The following is a 24,610-nucleotide window of genomic DNA, read 5'->3' as shown; positions in this document are numbered from 1 at the left end:
ATATTATAAATAAATGAATAAATAACACGTTATTAAAGAAAGGTGATTACTATACTGATCATAAAAGCAAAGACGTCTATAGGTCGAAAGTAAAATTAAATAAATCAACCACCTTCTTTATTTTTACTATAATTGCAAATTCCATGCATATTTATGGAACACAACTATATATTCAATTATGCATAATCTGAATGAACCAGAAATTGCCACGAATACAAGCAACGACGAATCTACTGAAAGAGATTAAAAAAGAGGCAACCCCCAACGTCTCTCCCTCGACTTCCTCCATAAATTTAATGAATATGAAACGTCTACACGATCCTGTTTAGCTTTAAACTGTTTACACTTCAATTATCAATATCGTCGTTACGTTCTATCAACGTGATTAAACTCGGATATCTCGCGCAAACGGATAGTAAATTACAGGGAATTTCCTCGATAAATCTGTTGATGCTTTTTACACTCCCGAGAGTTTGCTCGATAACAAATTGTTTACACTTCGGTTATTAATATCGTCATTACGTTCTATTAACATCGATAAGCTCGAAAATCTTACGCAAACGGAAGAGAAATCAACTCCAAACTTTCGCTCGATATCGGCTGCAAAGGAATCCAGGAGAGATGGTGGTGGCGGGGGGTGGGGGGAGCGAATGAAAAATCTTCTATTTAAAAAATTGCGAATAAAGCTAAACTTTAATAGAAATACAGACAATGGACAGTAGACGATCCGTAAAGAAATTACGCGTATGATATCGTACGTACTTAAGCAAAGGGTTGAGAAGTTTGCCAGAATTTAAAGCAACGTGGAAAATGATAAATTTTGTTTGATGCAAGGCGCTACGAGAGACATTCCGATAAATTAAGATGCGAATCCATGAAATACGCGAGAAGAGAAAATGTTCGCTAAGAAGATTTGTCGAAGGAATTTTTAGAAATGAATTACATTACGCTACCTTCATCTGGCGATTTATCTTCAGATATTCGATATTTCTTTAAATTCCATCTCCAGCTATAAAAAGAAATCCAATCTCTGGCGCTCTTCGTATTATGTTTTTCAGCTTTATTCTTTGTCACTATTTCCGCGAGTCCGGGTTCCATCGATACATATCGAAGATTGAGTAGAAAAATTCGATAATCCAAAATCCACTTTCTCTGCAATTTCTCTGCAATGTGTTTTGAACGATACAAAAAAATAAATAGTGATAAGAGAAAGGAGAAAAGAAAAGAAACGACAATCGATAGAACAGATACGGATTACTATCGGAATAAGCTTTCGTTCTCTTTCACACTGTGAAAAGTGCTCGTAAGCTGTTAACGCAATAGCTTACGACATCGGGGCAATTCGTTTGACGAATGGATGAAAATGCAAATTCATCGATACAACGACGATAACATCTCGATAGATTCGAAAGTTTATTTAAAATTAAGAAATATGCCGTATTCTGTTTAATTAGCTTATGAAAGATGAAACGGTGGAAAAATATAAAACAACTGCGTAAACTGAAAATTATTGAGCAACATAAATAGAGTCATTAAGATAAAAAGGTATGTTATGGTAATAGACAGTTTACAGAAACCAACTATACAAACGACAGATACGAGAAATATGTCTACGCTTTAAAAAAAAAAATAGTTTTCATCATAGTACTATAAATAAAATAGAAAATCTACGCGCTAGAAAGAATTGTGAGAAAAAAGATACCGAGAGAATCTCCGCCATCCCCTTACGATCTCCACGTTCAAAGACAAAATTCAACGATGTAAATTCATTGAAAAATATTCGAAATAAAATGTTAACGAGTGTCAACTACCTTGAGAATTGTCAGAGGCAATTGAAAGAATTGTACATATTTTTCTTCGTACCTCGTAGTAATTCATTTTGTTTTCAACTTTTACGAAATTACACGCTATATCGAAATCAAATCGTGGCAGATTATTTTATGTGAAAAACAAACACAAGTGTCTAGATCTCAGCTGTGTTATTCCTGGAAGGACTAGGGTAAGCAATTCTTTCCCAGCTCAACCGCTTCTTTCAAGGCAGCAGATCTATCGAAGACTATCACGAACACGGTTTAATCCCAAATATTCTCCACAAAGACTAGTAGTCACGTTTCAAGCAACATCGTTTCCACGAACACTGCGCGATCTTCGATTTAACCTAGGAACAGCATCAGTAGAAGCGTCTGGCTGTCTGCCAGCTTCCGACGAGTTAACCACCGACCGCAACTTTCTAGTGCCAGTCCACGTCGGTCGTCACTATGACACAGCTAACACACATTACGAACGATTAAATAGTTTTTTAAACGAACATTCAAAACGACCATACGTTACGTAATTTTAAATACCACGTTAAACTTTTCATCGATACGAGTAGAGTAAAGTATGCTAAAAGTATGCTAAATGTCCTTATTTGTTACAACAGCAGCCTGTTCTATCATACACCGAAATACATAAATACACTTTCAGCCATAAGTACTGCAAGACAACAGCCAGTATTTGATACGAATTAAACATATTCCACTGCTTGCATTCTCTAGTTATTTTTCACAAATTTATTATTTCGTTCGCATCGCGTACGTCCTTTGTAATATAAAATATTAAATAAAGAAAAACGTTCGAGCTTTGTCTAATAAATGTAACGAGTTGGAGAGTAGAGAACTTCAATGAGAGATAAAAGAACACAAGCGTACAAATGATATAAAATTACTTTATATAATTTTCACATATTGTGGTCTCACATTTATACTCTTTTACTCATCCAGGTCTCGGTCAATTAGCTTTCTTATTATATTTTACTGGCTCGTGGCTAATGCTGTAAAGCGTTTAACTGAGATTTCCGAGATTATTAAAAAATGAATAAATACATGATGAACTTTACAACTTTACAAAGGATAAGAAATGATAATGTAACGATAAAGTTCTGGCTACAACTGAGAAGCTTAGCTTTTAAAGTTAAACCATCATTTTTATCCGTCGCTGTATGTTTTATCATCCCTCTCTGTCGTAGTATTCTGATTTTAGTCGTAAGAATTATTCGCCACAGCATTCGTTTATTGTACACGCTCCATTCACGTTTCACGAATCTAATCCTTGACATCGTTTCTAGCAGTCGAACTATCGACAAATTCGACGGAATGTAACACGATGTTTTCTCATCGCGTTTAAAAGCTGTGGACGTTCTTTCCGTTTAACTCGACGTGTATTTTCTTGAGTTAAGTTCGACGGACGAAAGAACATATCAGCAACAAGTTGAATGATAAAGCAGGATTACAAGCGTTGTAAACAATATTGCGATAACGAGAAGCGATGAAGGGAGGTTCCGTGGAAAAAAGCTCGCGGTTGTAGTTCATCAATAAACGTCCGGAGTATGTATGTTAAAATAGATTTATAGCAACAGCTGCGCCAAGAAGTTGAACCGATACGAAAACCTTCGAGTTTGCGGAGTTTCTGGTCAGCGATTTGTGGTTCTTTGCCGAAAATTAATTTACTTCGCCTGGATTTGATGGCCTAATTATACCCATGGATTTATTTATCGAGCGAATTATATTTTACAAGTATACTTTTACAGATATAACAAATTAACATACAATTTCGAAAATGAGAAGAATGATATTGCTAGGCGTGGGAATATACGCGTTTGTTAAATTGAAAAATGGTTATATGTATTTCCATCGAAGTAAATGTAAAAGTTAATTCTCTCAAAGTTTAAGAAGATTTAGTCGTAATAGATTTCATTTAAATTTAATTATAATTTTATTCGTTCACCGATATAGGTCATTCTTGATTTAAAGGTATATTATTATGTCCAAGTTTGAGGTAATTTAGTCATAATGACTTTCACAGAATCAGTTACATCGAAATAAAAGGCTGAAAGTGGGAAAATTAAGATAACGATTTAAAGTTTCATGGAACGATATTTCGAGCTTCCATTAATCTAAAAATCTAGGCAAAGCACGATTTGCAGCAGTCAAGGAAATTTACGATAAATTATGCCATGTCTAAAAGCTTGTACGTAAATTCGCGATAAATCAGCCAATGGGGTTACTACATGGGGTTAAAGTTTCCCCACTTGACTTGAAACCATGGAAAAGATTCGAATAACTGAATAACTAAAAAAACAAGAGGAGGGAACAGTGAGAAATATGCGTTTGTTGAAAGTTTATAAGGCAAGAGTAAAACTGAATCTTTAGAACAGGCTATCTACCTAGCAAATGTATGGAGAAAAAATTATAAATTTGTAAAGCTGAAAGCCCCATAAAAATAAATAAAGAAGAACGAAAGGAGACAAATTTGCAAACTGAGTCGATCTACGTCCTACACATTTTTTATGCCACGATAGTATTTCAATTTATAGGATCGTAGTTACAGCGAAAACTGCTCTCTGCAGCTGCGTCTAAATGATTTTCGTTCGCGTGCAAATTCCATGAACGAAAATCGTTTGACACCGAACGGAGCTATCGTTTTGTTAAAAAGCAGTGAGATTTAGCAGACTTCGTGCTGGTGACTTTAATGTAGTTCTTTTTTTTTCTCGACTCTAAATAAATCTCGTCAAGTCCAGAAACACCGAGAGAAATTGCGGTTCCAGAAGTAATTGCAAGGCCGTTTAAACGCGTCATTGTTTTCCTATACGATTTCTTTGGACTAAGACGACTTTACCTCGAGTCACAAATAAAAATCGTAAAAAAAGAATTTCCACCGATACAACTAAACTTATACCGCGTTTCCTGCACTGCGATAAAATAAACGTTTCAATGTCACCATTGATTTTATTACAAACTCGATAATCGAAGAACGCGTCGGATATGTAAAACTAATTATAGAAAACTGTAATTTCTCACGTAATTCGAAAACACTATAATTTCCTTGAGCAATATATCCTGTAATTAATATCGCCAATTAAATATTCATCAATTCCATTTTATACGTATGATATTTGTATCGTAATCCTATCGATTAATATCCCCACAAAATTGCTAATTTCAAACAACCCTATTTAAATACCAATTAACCGGTCTGCTCATTAACGAGACAGAGTCACTCGAATCTATCGTTCATTCTAATTACGCGGTAACTCTACCAGAGACATTTTACCTTAAATGCAGACGAGCGGCATTTTTCTGCGCGATATCGCTGTCTTTTCTTTCTTCTTATTAAGAAAACAAAGAAACACGTATAGTCCCAGCGGGATCCGCTGATATGCATACAACCTTGCACCTTTCAAGCTTATTTTCCTCGAAAACTAAACTTTGAACGAAAAAAATTATTCTCTTTTTCCGCTTATCTTTCTATGTGCAATTAACACTCGACCGCTTGTATCGTGATTTTGGAGACACCCTATATATACAACAGCAGTACAAGTACATCCTTGAACAAGTAGCGCAACTTTGTCACTCGTTTCGGCTAATAAATTAAATGTTCGATCCATGAGTAGTATTCGACACTAATATTTATGATCTAGTAACAGTTCCAATACGCAGCTAACGTGTCATTTTGACGCTAACACGGCTTTGATCTGTTAAGATCGAACATCATGGACGAAAAATCACCGAAAGATGAAACGTGAAATTGCGACAATTGGAATCAGCTTTTTTCGTTGGACGTTGACCAAATGGTCTATTATTGAAAGTAAAATACTGAATAAAATGGAATCGAGTTAGAACGCAGAAAACTTTTTTTAGAAACAAATTGGTTTCGGCGAGGGGATTTTTTCTCTTTTTTTTTTTTTTTTTTTTTTTTTTTACTGCCGAAATCAGCTAGATTGACACTCTTCTTCTTTAAAATTTGGTACAGAATAAATTGGGACTTTTTTAGGTGTCGGTCAGGCCGACTGGAAACTCTTTTTCAGAAATCAGATTAACGCAAAACAGGGGCCTTTTAAAAATTAGGCTTCAACTAAATTAGGGATGCTTTTTAGGAACTCTTTTTGATGAAAACAGGGATCCTTCGTTTGAAAAGTTAAACTGATTTTTTTCCTTTTTTAGGAATCGGATTGGGCTGACTAGAGAATATTTTTTTGGATCAAATTGCTATGAAACAGGACCTTTTTCAGGATTAAACTAGATTAAAAATACTTTTAGCGATAATATTTGTTAAATTGGGTATTCTTTTTTTAATCGGTATAATCTGTAATGGTTTTTTTCTAGAAATTAAACTGACTATAGATTTTCTTTTTGCAAAACAGCTTAGAAACAAAAATGTTTTGTAATCACTCATTTTTTCTTTAAAAAAGTATACTTCTCTACCAGAAAAGGTAACCATCCTTCTCGTATGTTACGATTCATTACAAAACATTGTAACATTCACAAGCGTCTAAATTCACACGTCATACGACCTGTGTCTTTAATTACTTTAGTTCGCTTAATTAGATCCATATACGTCTCTTGAAATTACAGGATTTAGAAGTTACATCTAATCTCACCACTTGACACGTTGCAGAGCGAATCTCCAACTACACGCTAACGTTTAACATGTTTACTTCAACAAAGTGACAAACAGTGCTACAACCGTTTACAACTACGGGTTATATGCCATGTCTTGATGATTATCGAGGATGTCTGAAGCTTGTTCTGTCAAGCAACTAACTGTTTTTCCAGCCAACTAACGTCCAACTGAGAAGTTGATTGCTCCGTGAAATAAACCATTGAAACCTTGATTACTTCGATTGTCAACGATTTTCGATTGTCAAGGCGATCAATACCTAACTGGTCATTAAGATGAAAAGTATTCTGCCCTCCCTTCGACTCGTTCAATGACAGACGAAGCATTTTCTAAGAAATTGTGCAACTAGTTCGAAGAAATTGAGTACTCGTTCGATTAAAAAGTTAATCGTTCTGCAGCTCTTGTTAAAGACAAAGTGAATTATGAGATTTCATTTCGTATCAACGGTATTAAGACACGTATCGATCTCGTACAAAAGGCGATAATCGACTCAGGTTACTAATGAGACGATTAATCGGATAGAAATTTACACGTATGCAAGAGTTACAGAAAATGTAGTAAATTAAGAATTACGTGCTGGTTCTTACAATCTTCCATTGGATCGTTTAGATACGAGAGAAAATTGAAATTCGATTTAAGGAATTATTTAGAGAAAGAACGTTTTAGGATTTTGTTCGTAGGTAAGTTTAAACTATTTAGCTAGTCACTGGCTGCATTGTGTCAGTTGCAAAGTACCAAAACATTATGCATAATTTATATTTAACGTTGCTCTGTCGGGAGAATTGAAACTAAGATTGAAGTTTAAATTAAACTTTGTTGCACGAGAACCATAAATCACGCAACGAGTCATACTCTGTATAAAATATTTAAATAATCGATAACATACAAAGGAAAGTAAATTCGCTATATAAATTGATATCGTAAGAAATTATAATAAGAATGAATTTCCTAAAGATTCTTCGGGATTAGACTATCGTAAGCGTGCCGAACAATAGCCTTAACGATTCCTGATATCGATCATTTCTCTGCTGAAACTATTACGGTCGATGTCTTTCGAAGAATTCCAATGAAAGCCTTAATGGAAGTTTTAATGGCAATTTTGAAGTATTTCGAAGAAATTCAACGTCACAAATAACACTCAAAACGTGGAAAACAGTATCCAGCTTACAGAATGAGTCGTTATCTCGTGGTACGGTAAATCCAAGAGAAAAGATCAGTTAGGATATTGTCTTGCGTAATCAAAACCGAACATGCATCTAGTTAGAACGAATAATGATGCAATGTGCTCAAAATACGTGAACAATTGTATCAGTTCCGATGCAGCTGCCCACACATTACATCCTTTATCCACGTAAACCATGGACGTTCGCAATTGTTCGTTTATACAACGGGAATACTATGGTTTCCCGGAAAAAGCACCGAGCGTGCACCAACTCCTCGACCCGATAAAACCCTCGATTTTAATTCCTCCGTTTGCATCGTTATCGCGTGAATGATAAATGCGTCGCGATGTTTCGTACATTTCAAGAAGGTGGTCGATTATTAGAATGTCAAGAAATCGTCGTAAAAAAAGCTGCGAAAGGAAAAATGAATTTTTGGTGGAATTCCTAACGTCTGCCTTGCGATTTTCATAAAACTTTATATCAAATTGCGTTTCATGTATTTCGAGGAATCGATAAAGGAAGAAATCATCAAAAGTATATCGTAGCGTAAGAAACGAATCTTTGATGGAGTTTTTTATTAATTTGTGTTTCGTATTGTTCGCGGTAACTGTCGTGAATTATCGAAATATGGAGAAAGCAGCTCCAAAAAAGGTTTACAACGAAGAGTGAATTTCTAATGTTTAAATTATAGTCTTCTTAATAATAATTGTTCTTGAATCGATATTTTGATATCTCGTCGAATTTCCTAAGTTCTGTATCCTGTCTTAAAAGTAACTCCGTTAAATGCTGGAGTTCACGGAGTTAAAAGTCTACGAAATTTCTCAAGTTTTGAATTATGAAGCTCGAAGTTGAGAGATCGACCCAGTCTCAGTGTTTGAAGTTCGAGGGAAGCGTTGGCTATACCGAGGCGGTCTGTCCTATCATTAGCTTCATCATTCTCTTCGTTTATCTTTACATCTGTAATGAAATGCAATTTCATTTGAAAAGACACTTGAATCTTGATAAACGTGAAAAATAGCATCTTGAAGAATGACATGGTAAAAATGTGCGTAAGAGCGAACCAAGTACAGAACAAGAAACTAGAAACAAAATAGAGAGTCGATATTTAAGATTAAATATATATAGATACAAATAATAATTATAGGTAATTACAATTAGATTTGTATGACATGTAAATATTAACAGTTCTCGATAATATTCTCATTCAGTCTAATGGCAACGTTATTATAACAAAAATGCGATGTTGCGAAATAAAAAATACTACAAGATCGTTCGGAACCTCATCTTGATAAAGAACATCGATCACCCAACTTTGTATTACTAAAGTTTAATAGAATTCGAATTTAAATATTCATTTTTTTTTCCTTGCAGCTCTCAAGAGAAAGTTCGAAGTTCAATTAAGCATACGAGACACGTTTTACATTTTATGTTCCTAAATAATATATCAATTTATATTATACGATGACTGTATGAAAAGTTCGTTAGCGGATAATAGGGTCAGATATCAATCTACACGTTAGGTCAGCAACTTTGTAAAACGCTATTGTAGTAAACGATATTGCAACGTCACTAATGATCCGTCGTTCAAAATTGAGTTCAAAGCGAGTAAATTTCTTGCGCGATTAAAAAAATCTAATTACAAAGTATTCGTATACGAGCAAATCGTTATAATTACAGATACGTATCGGTGGAAGTGAATTGGCGAGAGAGCTCGATCGAACGACAGGAATTAATTGATATCGTGGTTGGTCAAAAATGATATTTAAGAGGCTGGACACGAAAAATTCCTAACGTAAATTGATTTGCGTCGACGAAACAATTTATGGTAGCGGATATCATCGATAACAAATATTCAATGGCCCTCGCTGTTCGTACGACGCGTACATCATCCACACGATGAAATCCGGATAATCACCGGTATACAGAATTTTTTATCCATCGAGTGGCTCGTTCGAACAATTTCCATAAATTTTATAATACCGAATTTTCTTCATCCCTTTTTTTTTTTTTTTTTTTTTAATTCTTTATTCTGCATATATTACATTACAAATTTTGACCAAACGATTAACCGATCAAACGATCTCGAAATTGCCTTGAAGTATCCTTAGGGCAACGTTCACGTGGTCTTCCAGTGACTTTGAATGCTCCTCGGTGACCTCAAATAACCTTGAGTGACCTCGCTTTCAAACTAATAGCGCGTAACCTTCGAATGGCTTTGTACAACTTTATGCGACTTTGGAATAACTTTTGTATAATAATAATAATTATAACTTTATTATAATTCCTAATTTCTAATTTATGATTAGAATAACACGAAACGTTTATCTTGATTAGCTATAAATAGCCTTCGAATTATATCGATGATCTATATTCCATGGTGCTTTTGTTATACATATTAACAAAGGTGAATAGATTAGGTATAATTGCTTCCTAATTTAATTGATTTAAAATATTACATTTCGACGTAATTATAACGTTGAAAAGGAACAAACAGAAATGTGGAAATCATAACAATTAATGGGAAATTTATCGGCGAATTTTATGTGGGTCATAATAAATTGAAACTCGTCGCTCATTTACTAATCCATAACGGGAAATTGATTATTCTATTATTCATCGAAAAACATCTCATTTTAGGCGCAAACAAATGGACATTAATCTTGCGAAAGGAGTGGATAGTATAATTTCATAATTATTGTGGAAATGGTGGTCGTTGCCTGACACGATGATGAGTAAATTAATTAACGAGTCCAGTAATTAGTCCTACTAAATTATGAAACTCCTATCAAATATCACACTCGCGGCTTAATTCATTCACCATATTCATCGCTTTAAACGACCGTACATCTTGAATATGCATTGTTCTAATTTCCATGGTTAGCCTCTTTATGGAAATATACATACTGCTACGGTAACTTACTTTCAATGTGAACTATCGAAATTAATAATTTCCAAACTCCTTTAATTATTCAACCACGCTAAATTCAATGCTATCGATTCGCCGAGAGAACTGAAATAATTCTTCCAATTCAGTTTTACGATTCTTACGATATAAATAGGAAGCTTACCATAGAAAATGTCACGCAAATGTATCTTTCACAAAACTTGAGCAATTTCAGAAGTCGATAAATAAGATTCATATTTTTAGCAAGAAGATATTATTATAAAATTCCAAGCTTCAAAATCTATATATATAAAAATGTATTTCAATGCTGCGAAGCATACGGATTTTTAAATTGAAGATTTTGTAACTTCTGTAACTTTTAGCATACCCACGACGTATCGTCGATGTTTCAAAGCATATTGGTCCTTTTGAAGTTGAAAACTATGAAATATCGACGAACGGAGAAATAATTGACATTTTCCTAGCAAGATCGAGAAAAAATGCAAGTTTCACGCGTAAACAAATCTTCCTCGGACCAAACAAAATTCCTATACCGTAAAGAGACGAAAGGGAGAAATGGCAGATCGCGATAGAGCGAAGGGAAGGAATTTAAACAGCGGTCTCGAGAAATTGTACGCCGCGGAATTCTAAAAATTACAAATTGAAATCGAAGTTCCCTTGCAACGACGACAGACGAAATGAAATACGAAGGAAATATGAGAGGGGGAATTGCAGGTGTAAAATAAACATCAGGCACGATGAAACGTTCACTTGGAAATCCCAGCTAATCGAGTCGACTGGGCGAATAAAACGAAACGAAACGGCTGATGAAACAAAATTACCGAATCATATGGAACACGTCGAATCGAAAGGAGCATCGTCGACTCGTGGATCACTGTTTTTCTATCAGCTGGATAAAACATACAGAACCGGCGTGTATTATTATTTCAGCCGCGGTCGAACCACGTCAACGATGTAATTCACGGATTTATCGTATCGCGAACAACCTCGAGATGCAGTTTGGCTCGTGACCACTGAATTCAACCGACCGGCTCTCGACGTTCGTTCAATCTCTTTGATAGCGAAACGTTTCACCTGTAATTTAATAACTGCGCGTTTCCATAGTCGATTTAGTAAACTGTGTAAAATGCGTACGAAACGAATGACTTCGACAGGCAACTTTTCACGCAATATTTCATTGTTTAAATATTTCTTCGCGCTATAAGCATTTCAATCGTTAGCCAACGGTGTAATGATTTTTACACGCGAACACACATACGAATAAATATGCGATTTATTGGAACAACGCAGTTCTTATTTTTGCTTGCAACCTACTGTTACGCTACGAAGACTGCAACACGATAAGTCACGTTTATCTATGTTTCACCGGGAAGAAGCTTTAAGATTCGGTATGTTTGCATCAAAATTCCTGCTCGAAATTAAAGTGTATGTAATATCTTGAGAAATATGGGATTCATATTCGGGGAAATTCGCTGTAAGAGAAGCTCGTTTACACATGGTAAAACCGACAAGGAAATATTTTATTTCCAGCCATCTTATACGGTAGAACTCTCCTCGGGGATCGCTTAATACGACAAGTATTTTGAAATACTATAATACGATTCTACATTCTCTTTTTACTTTCTCTACCTTTAAAAGATAGTAGTTCTTTCTTATTTATATTCCACATTGCAATTATAATTAATCTAAACATAAGATGCAATTACATCAAATGGTATGTATAATATTAAGTGAACAATATAGAAATAATAATCGAAGTGTCTATAGTACATCTTTAAACTATCACGTCGATATCATAATTAATTTAAAAGATATTCAAACGAACATATTTTCAGAACATACCTCGACAAAATTATTATTAATCGCGTTAAAAGCGTCGCAATTATCCGCCAGTGAAATTGCGTTATTGGACCATCTGAACCTTCTATTCTAATCATTTTCATTTCGTTTGAAATATTCCGTACTATAATGCAGTGTTAACGAGATTCTGCATAAGGCGTAACATCGCAAGCTTAAAAAGAATAATATGTATCATTGTGTCAACGTGACAGCGTGCTACGCAGGCAAAGAGTATAGGAAAAGACTCATCGTGGCCATTGTCTGATACAAACTACGTTCTCGTCGAGCTTAAAATCCCCGAGACATATTTCATCGTCGCCCTCTGGTTGCGCGCAAGTACGTGCATTCATTTTCCAGACATTTTCAATCTCAGTATATATATATATATTCTCGGCAAAACGAGACCCGCTGCCGTAAATCGAATCGAGGGAAAAGTAAGCAGCGTACAACCAATGAAAACATCAACGAAACAGCGTGCGTGCTTCCCACCGTTCGAATCAATTTATCGCGCGCTATTTTCTACGGTAAAAGTCGTGCCGGCCGATCGAGCCGCGTCCAATGAAATTTATGCTATATTCGATAAAAGATACGGATCGATTTTCTCGTCGATATTACCGTCAACAGATCGATCACTTTCGCCGGATACGCGGTTTATGGAAAATAATTGTTATTTCTTTATTTTCTGACACGAGATAATTTTATATAACGAAAAACAAATGGCCATATTTGTACGTTAGTTCGTTAGCATCAGGACACTTATAACAGGAAAACGAATAAATCTCGGATATGATTTTTATTTATATCCTGACAATTATTCAAATCTTTGACAATTATTATCTGATTTAAAAGTTCGGTCAGGAGATCGTAGCCGACACTTGTGATACTTAACTCGTCGTGGTTTCTCTTGTAACTCGTACAAACAGTTTTTCCGATTCGCGTAAATGCAGAATCATAATCGATCCATAAGATATCGTAGTTCGAAGGTATAAAATTCAATGGCTGAAACGATCGGCTAAACTCATCCTGTGAGTTTGAGAAATAACGTAAATAGGATCAGTTACCACTGGTGATCAAACACCAGACGGTGTAAAATAACCTAAACCAGACGGAATTTTTCTTTAATTAATTTTGAAACTGTGCGCTATGATATAACACCTTTCGATGTTCAATTATAGCAACACCTCTACCGATACGGTGCGCGACAAAATCGAATCGTCGACTTTTGCTCGAATAATTTTACTCGCCGCGTTTTGCATTTCATTTAATTCCCATCAATCAAACGCATTTGCATTTCGCTCGATTTCGAAATTAAATTTCACTTATCGTTAGTCGATGATTCTTCAGCTAACCGATATCTTCACAGTCGAATAAATTCTCAAAATAAATACAAAATATAAAATACACAAAAGCGTGGAAACGTTTCTAGCTGGAAACATTCGTGCTTGGAAACGCGTAAATACTCCAATTAAACGCCCGCCAAGGTAACTTCGTTTAATTAAACTTTCTACTTTTGAAATTACAGCGCTTCGCCACGGCACGCCGTTTCATTCGATTCAAAATCGCACCTTGTATCACGCAGACTGTACCAAAGGGACTATTCGTCTCTTGCCTTTTGCAACGTAGCCAAAGTTTATCGAGAAACAACGATATCACAAAACGAATATCTTTTCCGTAATAGCTTACATCCTCTTGTAATGTTTTCATTCAATTAGATAGAAACTTTATGATTAACCTTTCGCAAAAAATGTACTAAAATATGTACAGAAATATTCCATAAAATCATCCAATATATCGTTCTTGTCGAGCAAGCAATTAAAAAAATGTATATTCTATCGTTTTCGGTTCGATCGTTTCAGGATCGGTGTTTTAATAAAATTTTTATTCGACTCGTTGTCATGCACAATGCACAGTCGCCTGCCAGAAAAAAAAGAGCCCATTTTGGAATAAAAGTTTATTAAGTTCGTCAACCCATCAGTGATTACCGTTCATCATTTTCCACTGGGAAAAATTAGCTTAATGAAAGAATTGATATTAAGAGGTAATTAATATGATTCATATTTAATTCTACGCTGATGATTATCATCATTTCGTCTCTTTCATTATAGAATTATAACACGCTTGACTAATTTCGGACAAATTTACTAAAAACTCATCCTGTTAATTGCTGCAAAACAGTTTCGTATCCAAGTTAACGCGTGCAAGAAAACCAGCGTCTGCGTACGGTATGGTATTTCGAAATAAACGATAGACTGCTTAGTTATTGGCTTTGATCGCCACCTCAAATTCTCTTCAAAGGGAGGAGAAATATTGATGTATGTCAGTTTCTAGGCAATGATTTTGCATTTTACGAGACTTTGCCTTCTTATCGACCACCGGTGAATACGGTATCGTGATACCCGAATAATACTTTACGAAGCGTTTCGTGTCAGCTAAAATAGCAGCCCGAAAAGCGTAACATATCCTGCCACAAGTATAATTGCCGGTCGTGTTCCCCGTCAAGACAAGTAGGAGATTTTAAAGCGTAAACTTCACGCGAACTTTAACGAGTTTTAATGCAGCGATATGCCTATCTAAGTACATAGCGTCTAGATATGAAAATGACGATGAAGATTAGAAAACGGTAATGAAGATTAAGTATAATCATAGGCCAAGAAAGTTTGTAATTTCTCATTCGCCGCGATTTTAATTTAGGGCATTGGATTTCTTTATGTTTTAGATTTGAAGAATTTTATTTTAAATTTAAAAAATCGAAAATTTCCTAATTATTTATAACGGTAATGAAGATTAAGTATAATCATAGGCCAAGAAAGTTTGTAATTTCTCATTCGCTGCGATTTTAATTTAGGGCATTAGATTTCTTTATGTTTTAGATTCGAAGACTTTTATTTTAAATTTAAAAAAGTCGAAAATTTCCTAATTATTTATACCTTAAACGCGAAGTTTTTGTTGTTACTTATGTTTCAGATTAAAAATATCTTACTTTTCTATATTTTAAACACTAAATCTTACAAGCTTCCGTATTTAAAATTTGGAAGCTTCATTTTTTCGCAGTGTTGAAATTTTCAAATTCAAAAGTTCTCAATTCGTGGAAAATTCGAAAATCTCTCTCGATGGAAAATTGGTAGATTCGTTACGATTGAACTTTAGAACGTTTCAATTTTCTGTACCTGAAATTTGTAATCTTTCGATCTGTCCTATTTGACATTCAAAATCTTTCCATCTTCTGCGTTTTTCCAATAGAAAATCTTTCTACTCGTTACGATCGAAATTCAAACTTCTTCGAGTTTCTACAATTTAATATTGAAATCCTTCGGTCCGTTATCTTTTGAATGGAATTTCTGTTTAAAATCGCGACGTTCAACGTCCAGAAATGAAACGAATCGTAAAAGAACGTAACGACGTATCTTTCTTTAACGTCGAACTCACGGAAACGCGACGCGATTCTAATTGTAAACGACTGCTTTGACGGGGATATGACATAATTTTATCAGGCGACAAGGAAACAAGCCAAGCGTCACGAATGAATTTCATAATTCGATACAGCGACGATCGATCGACGACTTTCAATTTAGATGCGCCGATAGAACAACGTTCCATTAACCCTGACCATAAAATAAAGAGAATTTAATTAATAAAAGGACTCATTCTACAGTTTCACGTAATCCTGTAAATCGTTTCAATTTTTCAACCACTCAATTTATTTACGTAAAAAGAATACTAAGTTGCCAATACTTTTGCCAGAGAATAATATTAATATTGATAATACATATTCGAAATTTCATAAATTTTCATTACTAAATTTTTGAAATTCATTAAAGTTAGGATAAAACTGCTGTTATACTTATCGTTCATAGCTTGAGATCTTTCAGTTGGTTTCACGTTCGAACATTTCCCATTCCCATATATTAAATCCAAAATCTTTCGATGGATTACACAATAAAATCTCGATTATTCGAATTTTTCATATAATCGAACGATACGCATCCAACTATATTCTACGCTATAAATTACAATTTTTTTACATATTGCACGTATCAAATACATTCGTTTTAATCTTTAATCTAGTCTTTCTTCTTCTAATCGTCCTGACTTGCTAAATTGGACATCTCTTCCAAAGTTAGCATTTTCTCGGGAAATACTTTCTTGCCGTGTTTCACACCACCTGATGACTATCTCCGATGTTGCAAATGTTTGTAATTGCAAAAATTACAGATACAGCGCTGCTTACGTCTACATCAAAATTTCACACTTTCGCCTTTTAATGTCGCAAACTATCGATTCGCCAATGCCGCAAGATGCTGCTATTTAATATTAGTTATGGTTCTATCACTGCCTTAATCGATTCAGTATTTCACGTTCCTCCTGAATTGATAAAACGGTACACTTACGTTTTGGCATATTGTTGCGCAACATAAAGATCAACTGACAACGACGTGTTGACAACACAGACGATATGTGTCTCACTTAGTACATATTTACCAGGATAATCCAGGTTTTATTCGTGTATTTGAAATTCAAAAGTGTCATTCAATGCTTTACACTTTGTAATGGAAAGTCTTCCGATTTGTCGTGATCAAAACTCGAAACATTTTCATCCTCTATACTTATTCGGATAGAGCGTCCCGCAATTTATTAAGAACTGAATTTTAAATCGAAAGTCTCTGGTCTCGTTATTTTTCGAATTCTAAATGTTTGGTAGTCCGCTATATCTCAAATTCGTGTCGTACACCGTCAACGTAATTTCAAACCGCCTCTCATAAATTTCTGCCATAAAATTAGGACATGATACGTGGTATGCGCAAATTTGCATCGTATGTCCTGAAATACGTTATTACGAACGTCTGGTTAATTTCACTGTCGATCCAGGTCTATTTAAATTTAAATACGACGTCTCGTCGAAAGCTCATTTATATAAATGTCAGCTATATTTTTATAAATAATAGTAACTTTCTTCTATTTTGTATCACGCATATGCAACTACCCCGATAAATATACAATACAAATAGCCAAATATACAATACAAATGTTAACAGAAACTTGTTGATAGAAGGATCGTAATTTTTATTCAGTTTCGCGACGCAAAACAACTTCTTCTTTCGCGTCTAAGAAAATCCTCAACCTCGACAAGGAGAATGAAGCGAGACGTAATTTAAGAACTTCGAATAGAATTCCTGAAACGCTTTACGTTCTTCTACGCGGTATATTCCACCTCTCTCATACATGCAAACATTCCAAATTTTGTTCCACTTAAAACGCGTTCTACGTGGCTAGCAAATGCGGAATTAACCTTGGCGTAGTCAAAGAACAAAAGCGCAATTCGTCATTACCAAATGTAATCGTTCGTTGATGGCTAAGTCAATGGATCTATTCTTCGTGGAGAAGCTCCGTTCGTGTGAATTTATTTGCTTCCCAATTTGCTTCCCTGTTTGCTTTTTCTTGTCCGTCTTAAAACATAGGCATTCGCAGTTATATATATATTAGCCATTACATCACATTTTCCATTACCACAGATATCTAACCAAATTATTTGATCATTCAATTTGTTCGATCGATGTTATGGAACGTAAATTTGTTCAAGTAATGTTATAAAAATTAATCTAACAGAATTATTTGATTTAATGATATATATATACCGCTAAAAATAATTGGAGAAATAATTTTTCGAAGCATCCGCTTCTTATTTCCATTGGAGAGCGATAAAATCATCCTTAGCGATCCTTTAATCCTAGTAACTGGGTAATTTCTTCGTAACATTTTTTTACAATCGAAGGTACTTAAATATAAAAGCTGCTGAAACTCCCCGTTAGTTTGTGATAACGAAATAAAAATTCAGACTAAAGCTGTTAATATTTCCCTTCCGAAGTTAAAGGGGAAACGAAATAGGTTAATAGTTCTTTAATTACATACTATTCTATTTTTATTATATCGCTCCATCGATTGCAGTAAACGAGTTCCATTGTGGATCGGTCGAACTATATGCACAAACTTTAATTACGAACTTTCAAACGGTAGAATAATATAATATAAAATTGATTACACCGAATTCTACCGATAGCAGAGCGAAACGAGATACAAACATTGGCTGGGCCAAACAGGTCTTACGTACATCGCTTTTGTGCCAAGCGATTAATTCATAATCTACTTGTCGTCAAATATCAAAGAATGGCTTGATACGGTTGCGGTTCAAAGCAACGAGGCAAGAGCTGTTTCTGAACGTCAGAAGGAAAATTATGCTTCGAGTTACCCCTCTAAACATCGGACGTTATTCATGGAAGTCGATTCAAGTAACATTTAAATTCCATCACCATCTATTTACTATCTATTTGTTATTTATCCTACATCTATTTATGCTTCGAAGTATAAGTCATAAGATATTTCGTGAATTTTTTTAATTTTTTTGCCTCTACGGAATGGTATGCGCGTGAGAGTTTCATACAAAGTGGTAAAAAGGTAATTCAATATGTCTGTATACATGTGCTTTTTCTCAAGCTACATTCATCGCGTCAAGATTATTCTACGAACAAAATGTGAGAATTAAACAAATGTGTTTTGCTTTACCGAAACTTGAACTTTGTACTTTCGCTGCTACATTATATAAAGAATTAAAATAAATAATTTTCTAATAGTTTTCTAATAGAAAAGATTCTTTCGTTTTATGAGGAGATAATAGACGCACGTTTTTTGTTTTATATTATTCTGTCGAATTACGTACGATCCATTTTGTTCTGTTGAGATAAACACCGTGACATTTCACAGACTTGGTTTCACGTTTGTATAAAGGTGCACTGTTGTAAAAAACACGTTTGCGAAGGAAAAACACTTTCCGAACAACTAGCTGTCCTAAAACTTTCGAATCGTATTATACGTATCACAGAGCCTACGTAATATTTATTCAACCGCTACTCTACGACTTTCGCCAAAGATGAAGAGCCACGCGATAATAAAACTTTTCCGTATTTAATCCAATAAAAAGCTACGATATAAAAAACCATCGGAATTATTTGTGTTCCTTTACCCAGCTAGCTATCGATACAATACTCGACAGTAACCGATTTACTTTGGAAAACAAACAGAACCGCACAGTATAACGAGAATTAAGCGATTCCTCGCTTCGTCTTCGCCCTACTTTTTTCATTACATACGAGCCAGACATTCGAGGTTGCTATCATTTCCCGCTGGGCTTGCAGTTCAGCTCGCAAAACCGTCCGAAAAGTCAAATAAACAATTCCAAACGGAATTGGGAAAAATATTGGCAAACAGAGAAGTCCATACGAGCTTGTCTCGAAGCTCGGTTTATTTCCATTTCTCGCCCCTCAAAGACGCTCAGATCACCCAGCAAAATTTCTCAAAGGCAAATAAAGGAAGCTTTTACGATCTCTTGACGTGTTATCGCAGTTTCCCGCTCTTTCTTTCCCTGTTTCTTCTCCTCGTCTGTCGGACATTCTTTCTACGTATACACGGGGCAAACGCCCTTTTTTTGCACGGACGAGGGTCTCTCGAAGGAGAAAGCGGCTGAAAGTAAAGGATTTTCAGTCGGCTTCGTTCTGACTCGATAGCACGCGACCGCGTGTACAACAATCGTATCGAAACCAGGCTATCGATTAACCGTGTATCGTAGCGCGGGCAAAATCACGAGCTTTCGGTAACCAAATTCGGCTGGCATCGAGTTTTATACGAAATTCGTGCATCTAGCGAATACGTGCAACGAAATGTTCTCCGGTTTCGTTTCGATGAAATCAGTACGAGTACGATACAGCAGTAAATCAATGCTCAAACATCGCAACTCCGCAAACCTTATCTATACGTCGAATCTATAATGCGCTGACTTATCTCGTAACAATTACATCTCGTGCTCGATGTAGATTCGACACGGAGATAAGGTTCGTGAGTTTGAGACGTTTGAACAACCGAATTGACAGTAATTTGAGACACTGTTATTCAAAGTAGAATCTAACCCGTGATTCGATATTCCCAGTTTAATGCTTCCGTGCTATTTACCTTTTGGTCATTGCAATTCCTCTTTGGTGTCGCAAGCTACGTAGATAGATAGGTAAAATCATCAGCGTTGTGCTTTTTTTTACTACTGTAAGTTCAATCAGTGTCCTAGTGTCGTGGTCTTTATTTTCGAAAATTCTTTTTGATATATTTCAGTAATTTTTTATTACTGAAATTCCTTTCGCGCTATCCTCGGTTCTTTTCACCGCTGCAACTTATTTTTAAATATTCTTGTAAACTACCCTTCTTTTATTACTGGGAATAAAATTTCCGATGAATTTGAATCATTCTTTATATTACTGAAATTCCTTTTTTAGGTATTCGTTTTCTTTCTCCCTTTTTTTTTTTTTTTTTTTACCACAACCTGCTTTTGAACATTCTTTAACTGCTTTCTCGTTATTGGATTTCAATGCATCAGCATCGTCATTCTTTAATCTATGAAATTCTTTCGCCGGTGTTGCCCTTGAAAGGTTCAATTCTTTTTCATCGCTGTAATTCCTCATTAATGCCTTCTCGTGGCAGTTCTCAGCGTGTGGAAGTTTTCCTAAACCCTAATTGCATCGCGGTAGGAATCCGTCGTCGAAAGGAAGCTCGTGGGGTGATAGATAATTATATTATTTCTCGCTATTGATTCGCAATGGGTATCGTCCGTGACAGTAGTTGAAGCCGAATGAAATTATTCCTAGCAAGATCCACAGAAACTAGAAAATAGACATTTATGGAATATCAGACAACGTATGGTTACATCCGACATGTGAAATTCATAATACCATATCTGACGGCTTGTTCGAGTCTCTCTCATGATATTCTGTGAAAACGGCCGAGTACTCGTTATAAATTGATTACCTTAATTTATGATGGAGAGATAACAAAATTGCACTAGCATTTTCTCATGCAAAGTGCGCTACACACCGTTGATCCTACTTGTTCGAGAAATTCAACATATTCCCTCTACGTATGTGTATTTTTAATAATTTGCTTCGGTAGTTTTATCGCGCCAAAGAACATTAACACAGTATAAATACTATTATCGATTCACCTATAATGGCAGTCCCTAATTCGTAAGATTCAAGGATATCGAATAAGTTACGACCAAATTTAATGGAAAATAAGTCTGATTAAACGTAACACGGGTATTGAGGATAAGAGAATAATTTAGCGTTTTACACCTCTCTGAATCCGATTTATCCAGATATATATTAGAATCTAAATTACACACTCTATCCACGTATTTTCACGCAAAATGTATTATTCAAATCCGGTTGTTTCTAGAGTTTGACCTTCCTTAATTTACCTTAACTTCATCTCTACCTACAAATCACTAATATTTCCACCTACAACTCATTGGATTAATCTATTAACCAGGTGATCCTTTAACCAGGAATTTCTGCAACTCTAAAATTACAATAAATGAAATAAATTAAATTATGCGTAAGAAATTAACATTCCGAGTGGCGAGTTAACTCATCATCCACGGTTAACGACATGCAAATATCCTTATTCGTTTCTAATTCAATATTTGCTGTAGCTTTATCATCGGTTACACGTTAATTAACACGCTAATTAAAAGAAACAGATTTCTACTACTACGATTTCTACAGATTTCTACGAAAAGAAACAAATTTTTACTACTCCGATAATCCCAGCATATCCTCTTGCCTAACTGATTTTTTCAACAAATATATTCATCGACGTTGGCTATTTATTATTTATCGTCCTCGACGTTATGCCCGAGGAGAAACACTGAAATATTGCACGCGAATTATTATCGATATAGATATAATCTTTTGCATAACACACAATACGGAACTAAAGTTACAGTTGAGGTTGGAATTTAATGCAAATACAGCTCGCCTCTGTTGCTCTTGATTCGTAATCTACGCCGCGAGTATCGCGAGATATTATAAAGCGAAGGCTTAAGTAACAAAGAGCTACGAAAGCTTAGAAGTAGCTAAAAGAAAAATAAGCGAAAAATGCAATATCCTGCTATAATATTGCCGAGAATGAAAGACATACTACTATAATATTCCAGTCACAAATTCTTCGCAAATGGTCTTCTCATCTTTTCCAGACCCGCTAGGCGACCTTAAATCTTGCTACGCCTTTAATCACCGATTAGCTTCGGAATAATTTATTCAATCGCTATATATCGATACTTGACTAGCCAAATTTGATATTCGAAATTATCGATGATTAATCGAAGATATATTAGCTAGCCGTGTTAAACTTTAAATTGTAGACGGACTTCCTTCCTAATTTCCTTCGTAAATTATTCGTATCGGAACACGCTGGGGCTCGAAACTTTCCGATCGATCGACGCGTTTATTTCGATCACAGAAATACACGTCGCACGAACCAAGACGATGCTGCTACAGGTCAAGGAAAGCTACCGAATAATACTCTTAACCTGGCCATTAACTATGAAGGAGTAACTCTTTCGGTATCATAACATACGACGTACATTGACGGTTGCAACTATGGTACATGTGTGTCACCAGAATATCTCTATGGCACGCTAAAACCACGAACCTGTAAGGCACAGCGCCGCACCCACGCCGGTGCACTTTTATCAGACAAGTGTACTTGCTTTCATGGTTATCCCGAGATAAAACGAGATGCAGCACTGGACATAGCAATTTTCGCAAGTTGCTCGTCTTTTGAAAGTACGCAAGTTTAATTAAGATCATCGTTTACCGTTATCGAAACGAAGTTATTTCCGAGGCAATGGGAATATTTTCATCGTACCGCGTTGGCAACTAAGCGATTGCGGATTTTGTCAATACCACCTAATGACAAAATCCGCAATCACTCAGTTGCCCATCCAATAGATTGAAAAGTATTAATCGCGTACGCTATATGTAAAATATTTAAGCTTGCGATTTGTAAGAATTTCTTTTTTGTTTCTTTTTTATGGTCCTCAAATAGGAACCATGGTGAAGGAGGGTAATTATTAAACTTTTATTTTCAATACTATACAAACGAGTTTCGACGAATAATAGGATATTCGGAGAAATGTTATCTGACAGGGAATTCTACGAATTTTGGGAATTCCGATTAAAACAATGTAGCTAATCCGGGTTTTAGGATGCAACGATGTAACTTCGTATAGGGCCGAGATTCAACTGGTATCTAATTAGGACCTAACGAAGACTGAGCCAGAGGTTAACCATGATTCGACCAAACGCTATAGTTGAGAGGCAATCGAAATTTAATTGAAGCCTAACCGAGAGGCAATCAACGACGAACAAACTGCTTCAGTCCTCCGATTAAAAATTAAGCCTTACGCAATTCTGCTAATGTTGGCAAGTTAAAAAGTTTTTTGACGATGCAAAGGGCAACGTACGAGCTATATTTTGCAATGAAAGAATTTATCTAATATCAATCGTATCGACTAATAGTAAAAAATAATTATAATAAGACAATAAGAAGAATTGGAAAAACCGTTTCATAAAACGATTTGTCGAAATTCCACGCGAATTCGTTCGTCTTATTACGAGACAGATTCCTTCAAGAAATTCGCTGAATGGCTTTCTTGAGTATTTCATGTATAGCCGTCTCGTCAAGTTACTGTCAAGGTAATATTAACTACTTACTGTATTATGTAATATTCTATTCTGAGAGATGTTAAAATAGAAGAAAAGAAGGCAAAAACGAAAGCCGAAGCTTAATGATAAGAAGCCACATGCGACAGACTTTCGATCTGGGAATTAACTCTTGTCTATGATCCGAATAACCCATTTTCGATTCAATGAACTCCCACGTAGCAGGAAATAGAGAAATCTAAACCCTGCGTACTTCGCACCTGAATAATACAAATTAAATAAGTCGTTTCATTAAAAATAAACACTTCGATCTACCGCGTCCAACCACCGAACAAAATGAAATTCTACTTTTCATCGACGATTCTCTACTGAAAATAAAATAAAAATCCATTACATTTTCCACGAGAAATAAAACGAATAAATAGAAACAAACCGGTACTTTTTGTTTCAGAAATATCTGTTCTAAAATAAAGAGATCTCGAAAAACAACTGTATATTCTCGTTTCACCTGTGGGAATAAATTTTATTTTCGATTTCGATATTCATACCTTCACGCTTGAAGCCTGTTCTTCGGGCACTTCGATACTTCGAACAACATCTTCGTGCCTTTACGCGCAAATAACCGTGATGGATCACCATGAAAACGGAGCATCCACCATAAAATCCAGCATAATATTACACGGTCGATTTACAAACAACAACGAGAATTTCAATTTCGATGATGCGGT

The 24,610-nt window shown here is 35.3% G+C and overlaps 1 protein-coding gene across 9 annotated transcripts in view; it reads right to left on the bottom strand.

Annotated features, from left to right (window-relative positions):
- LOC100645019 (calcitonin gene-related peptide type 1 receptor) overlaps positions 1–24,610 on the bottom strand; it is a 164,222-nt gene that overhangs the window by 135,216 nt on the left and 4,396 nt on the right. For 4 of the 9 annotated variants that reach the window (XM_012313767.3, XM_048410144.1, XM_020865667.2 and 1 more), the window contains exon 1: positions 954–1,163. The exons of the other annotated variants lie outside the window; for them this stretch is intronic. In XM_012313767.3, coding sequence (XP_012169157.3) covers positions 954–1,098 — 145 coding nt within the window. In that variant the 5' untranslated portion in view covers positions 1,099–1,163. Of the gene's footprint in view, positions 1–953; positions 1,164–24,610 lie in introns of those variants that run through there. 9 annotated transcript variants of the gene reach the window in all.

The sequence above is a fragment of the Bombus terrestris genome, chromosome 11 (genome assembly GCF_910591885.1).
Source record: "Bombus terrestris chromosome 11, iyBomTerr1.2, whole genome shotgun sequence".
Classification (NCBI taxonomy): domain Eukaryota; kingdom Metazoa; phylum Arthropoda; class Insecta; order Hymenoptera; family Apidae; genus Bombus; species Bombus terrestris.
This window is presented reverse-complemented; position numbering and strand designations above follow the sequence as displayed.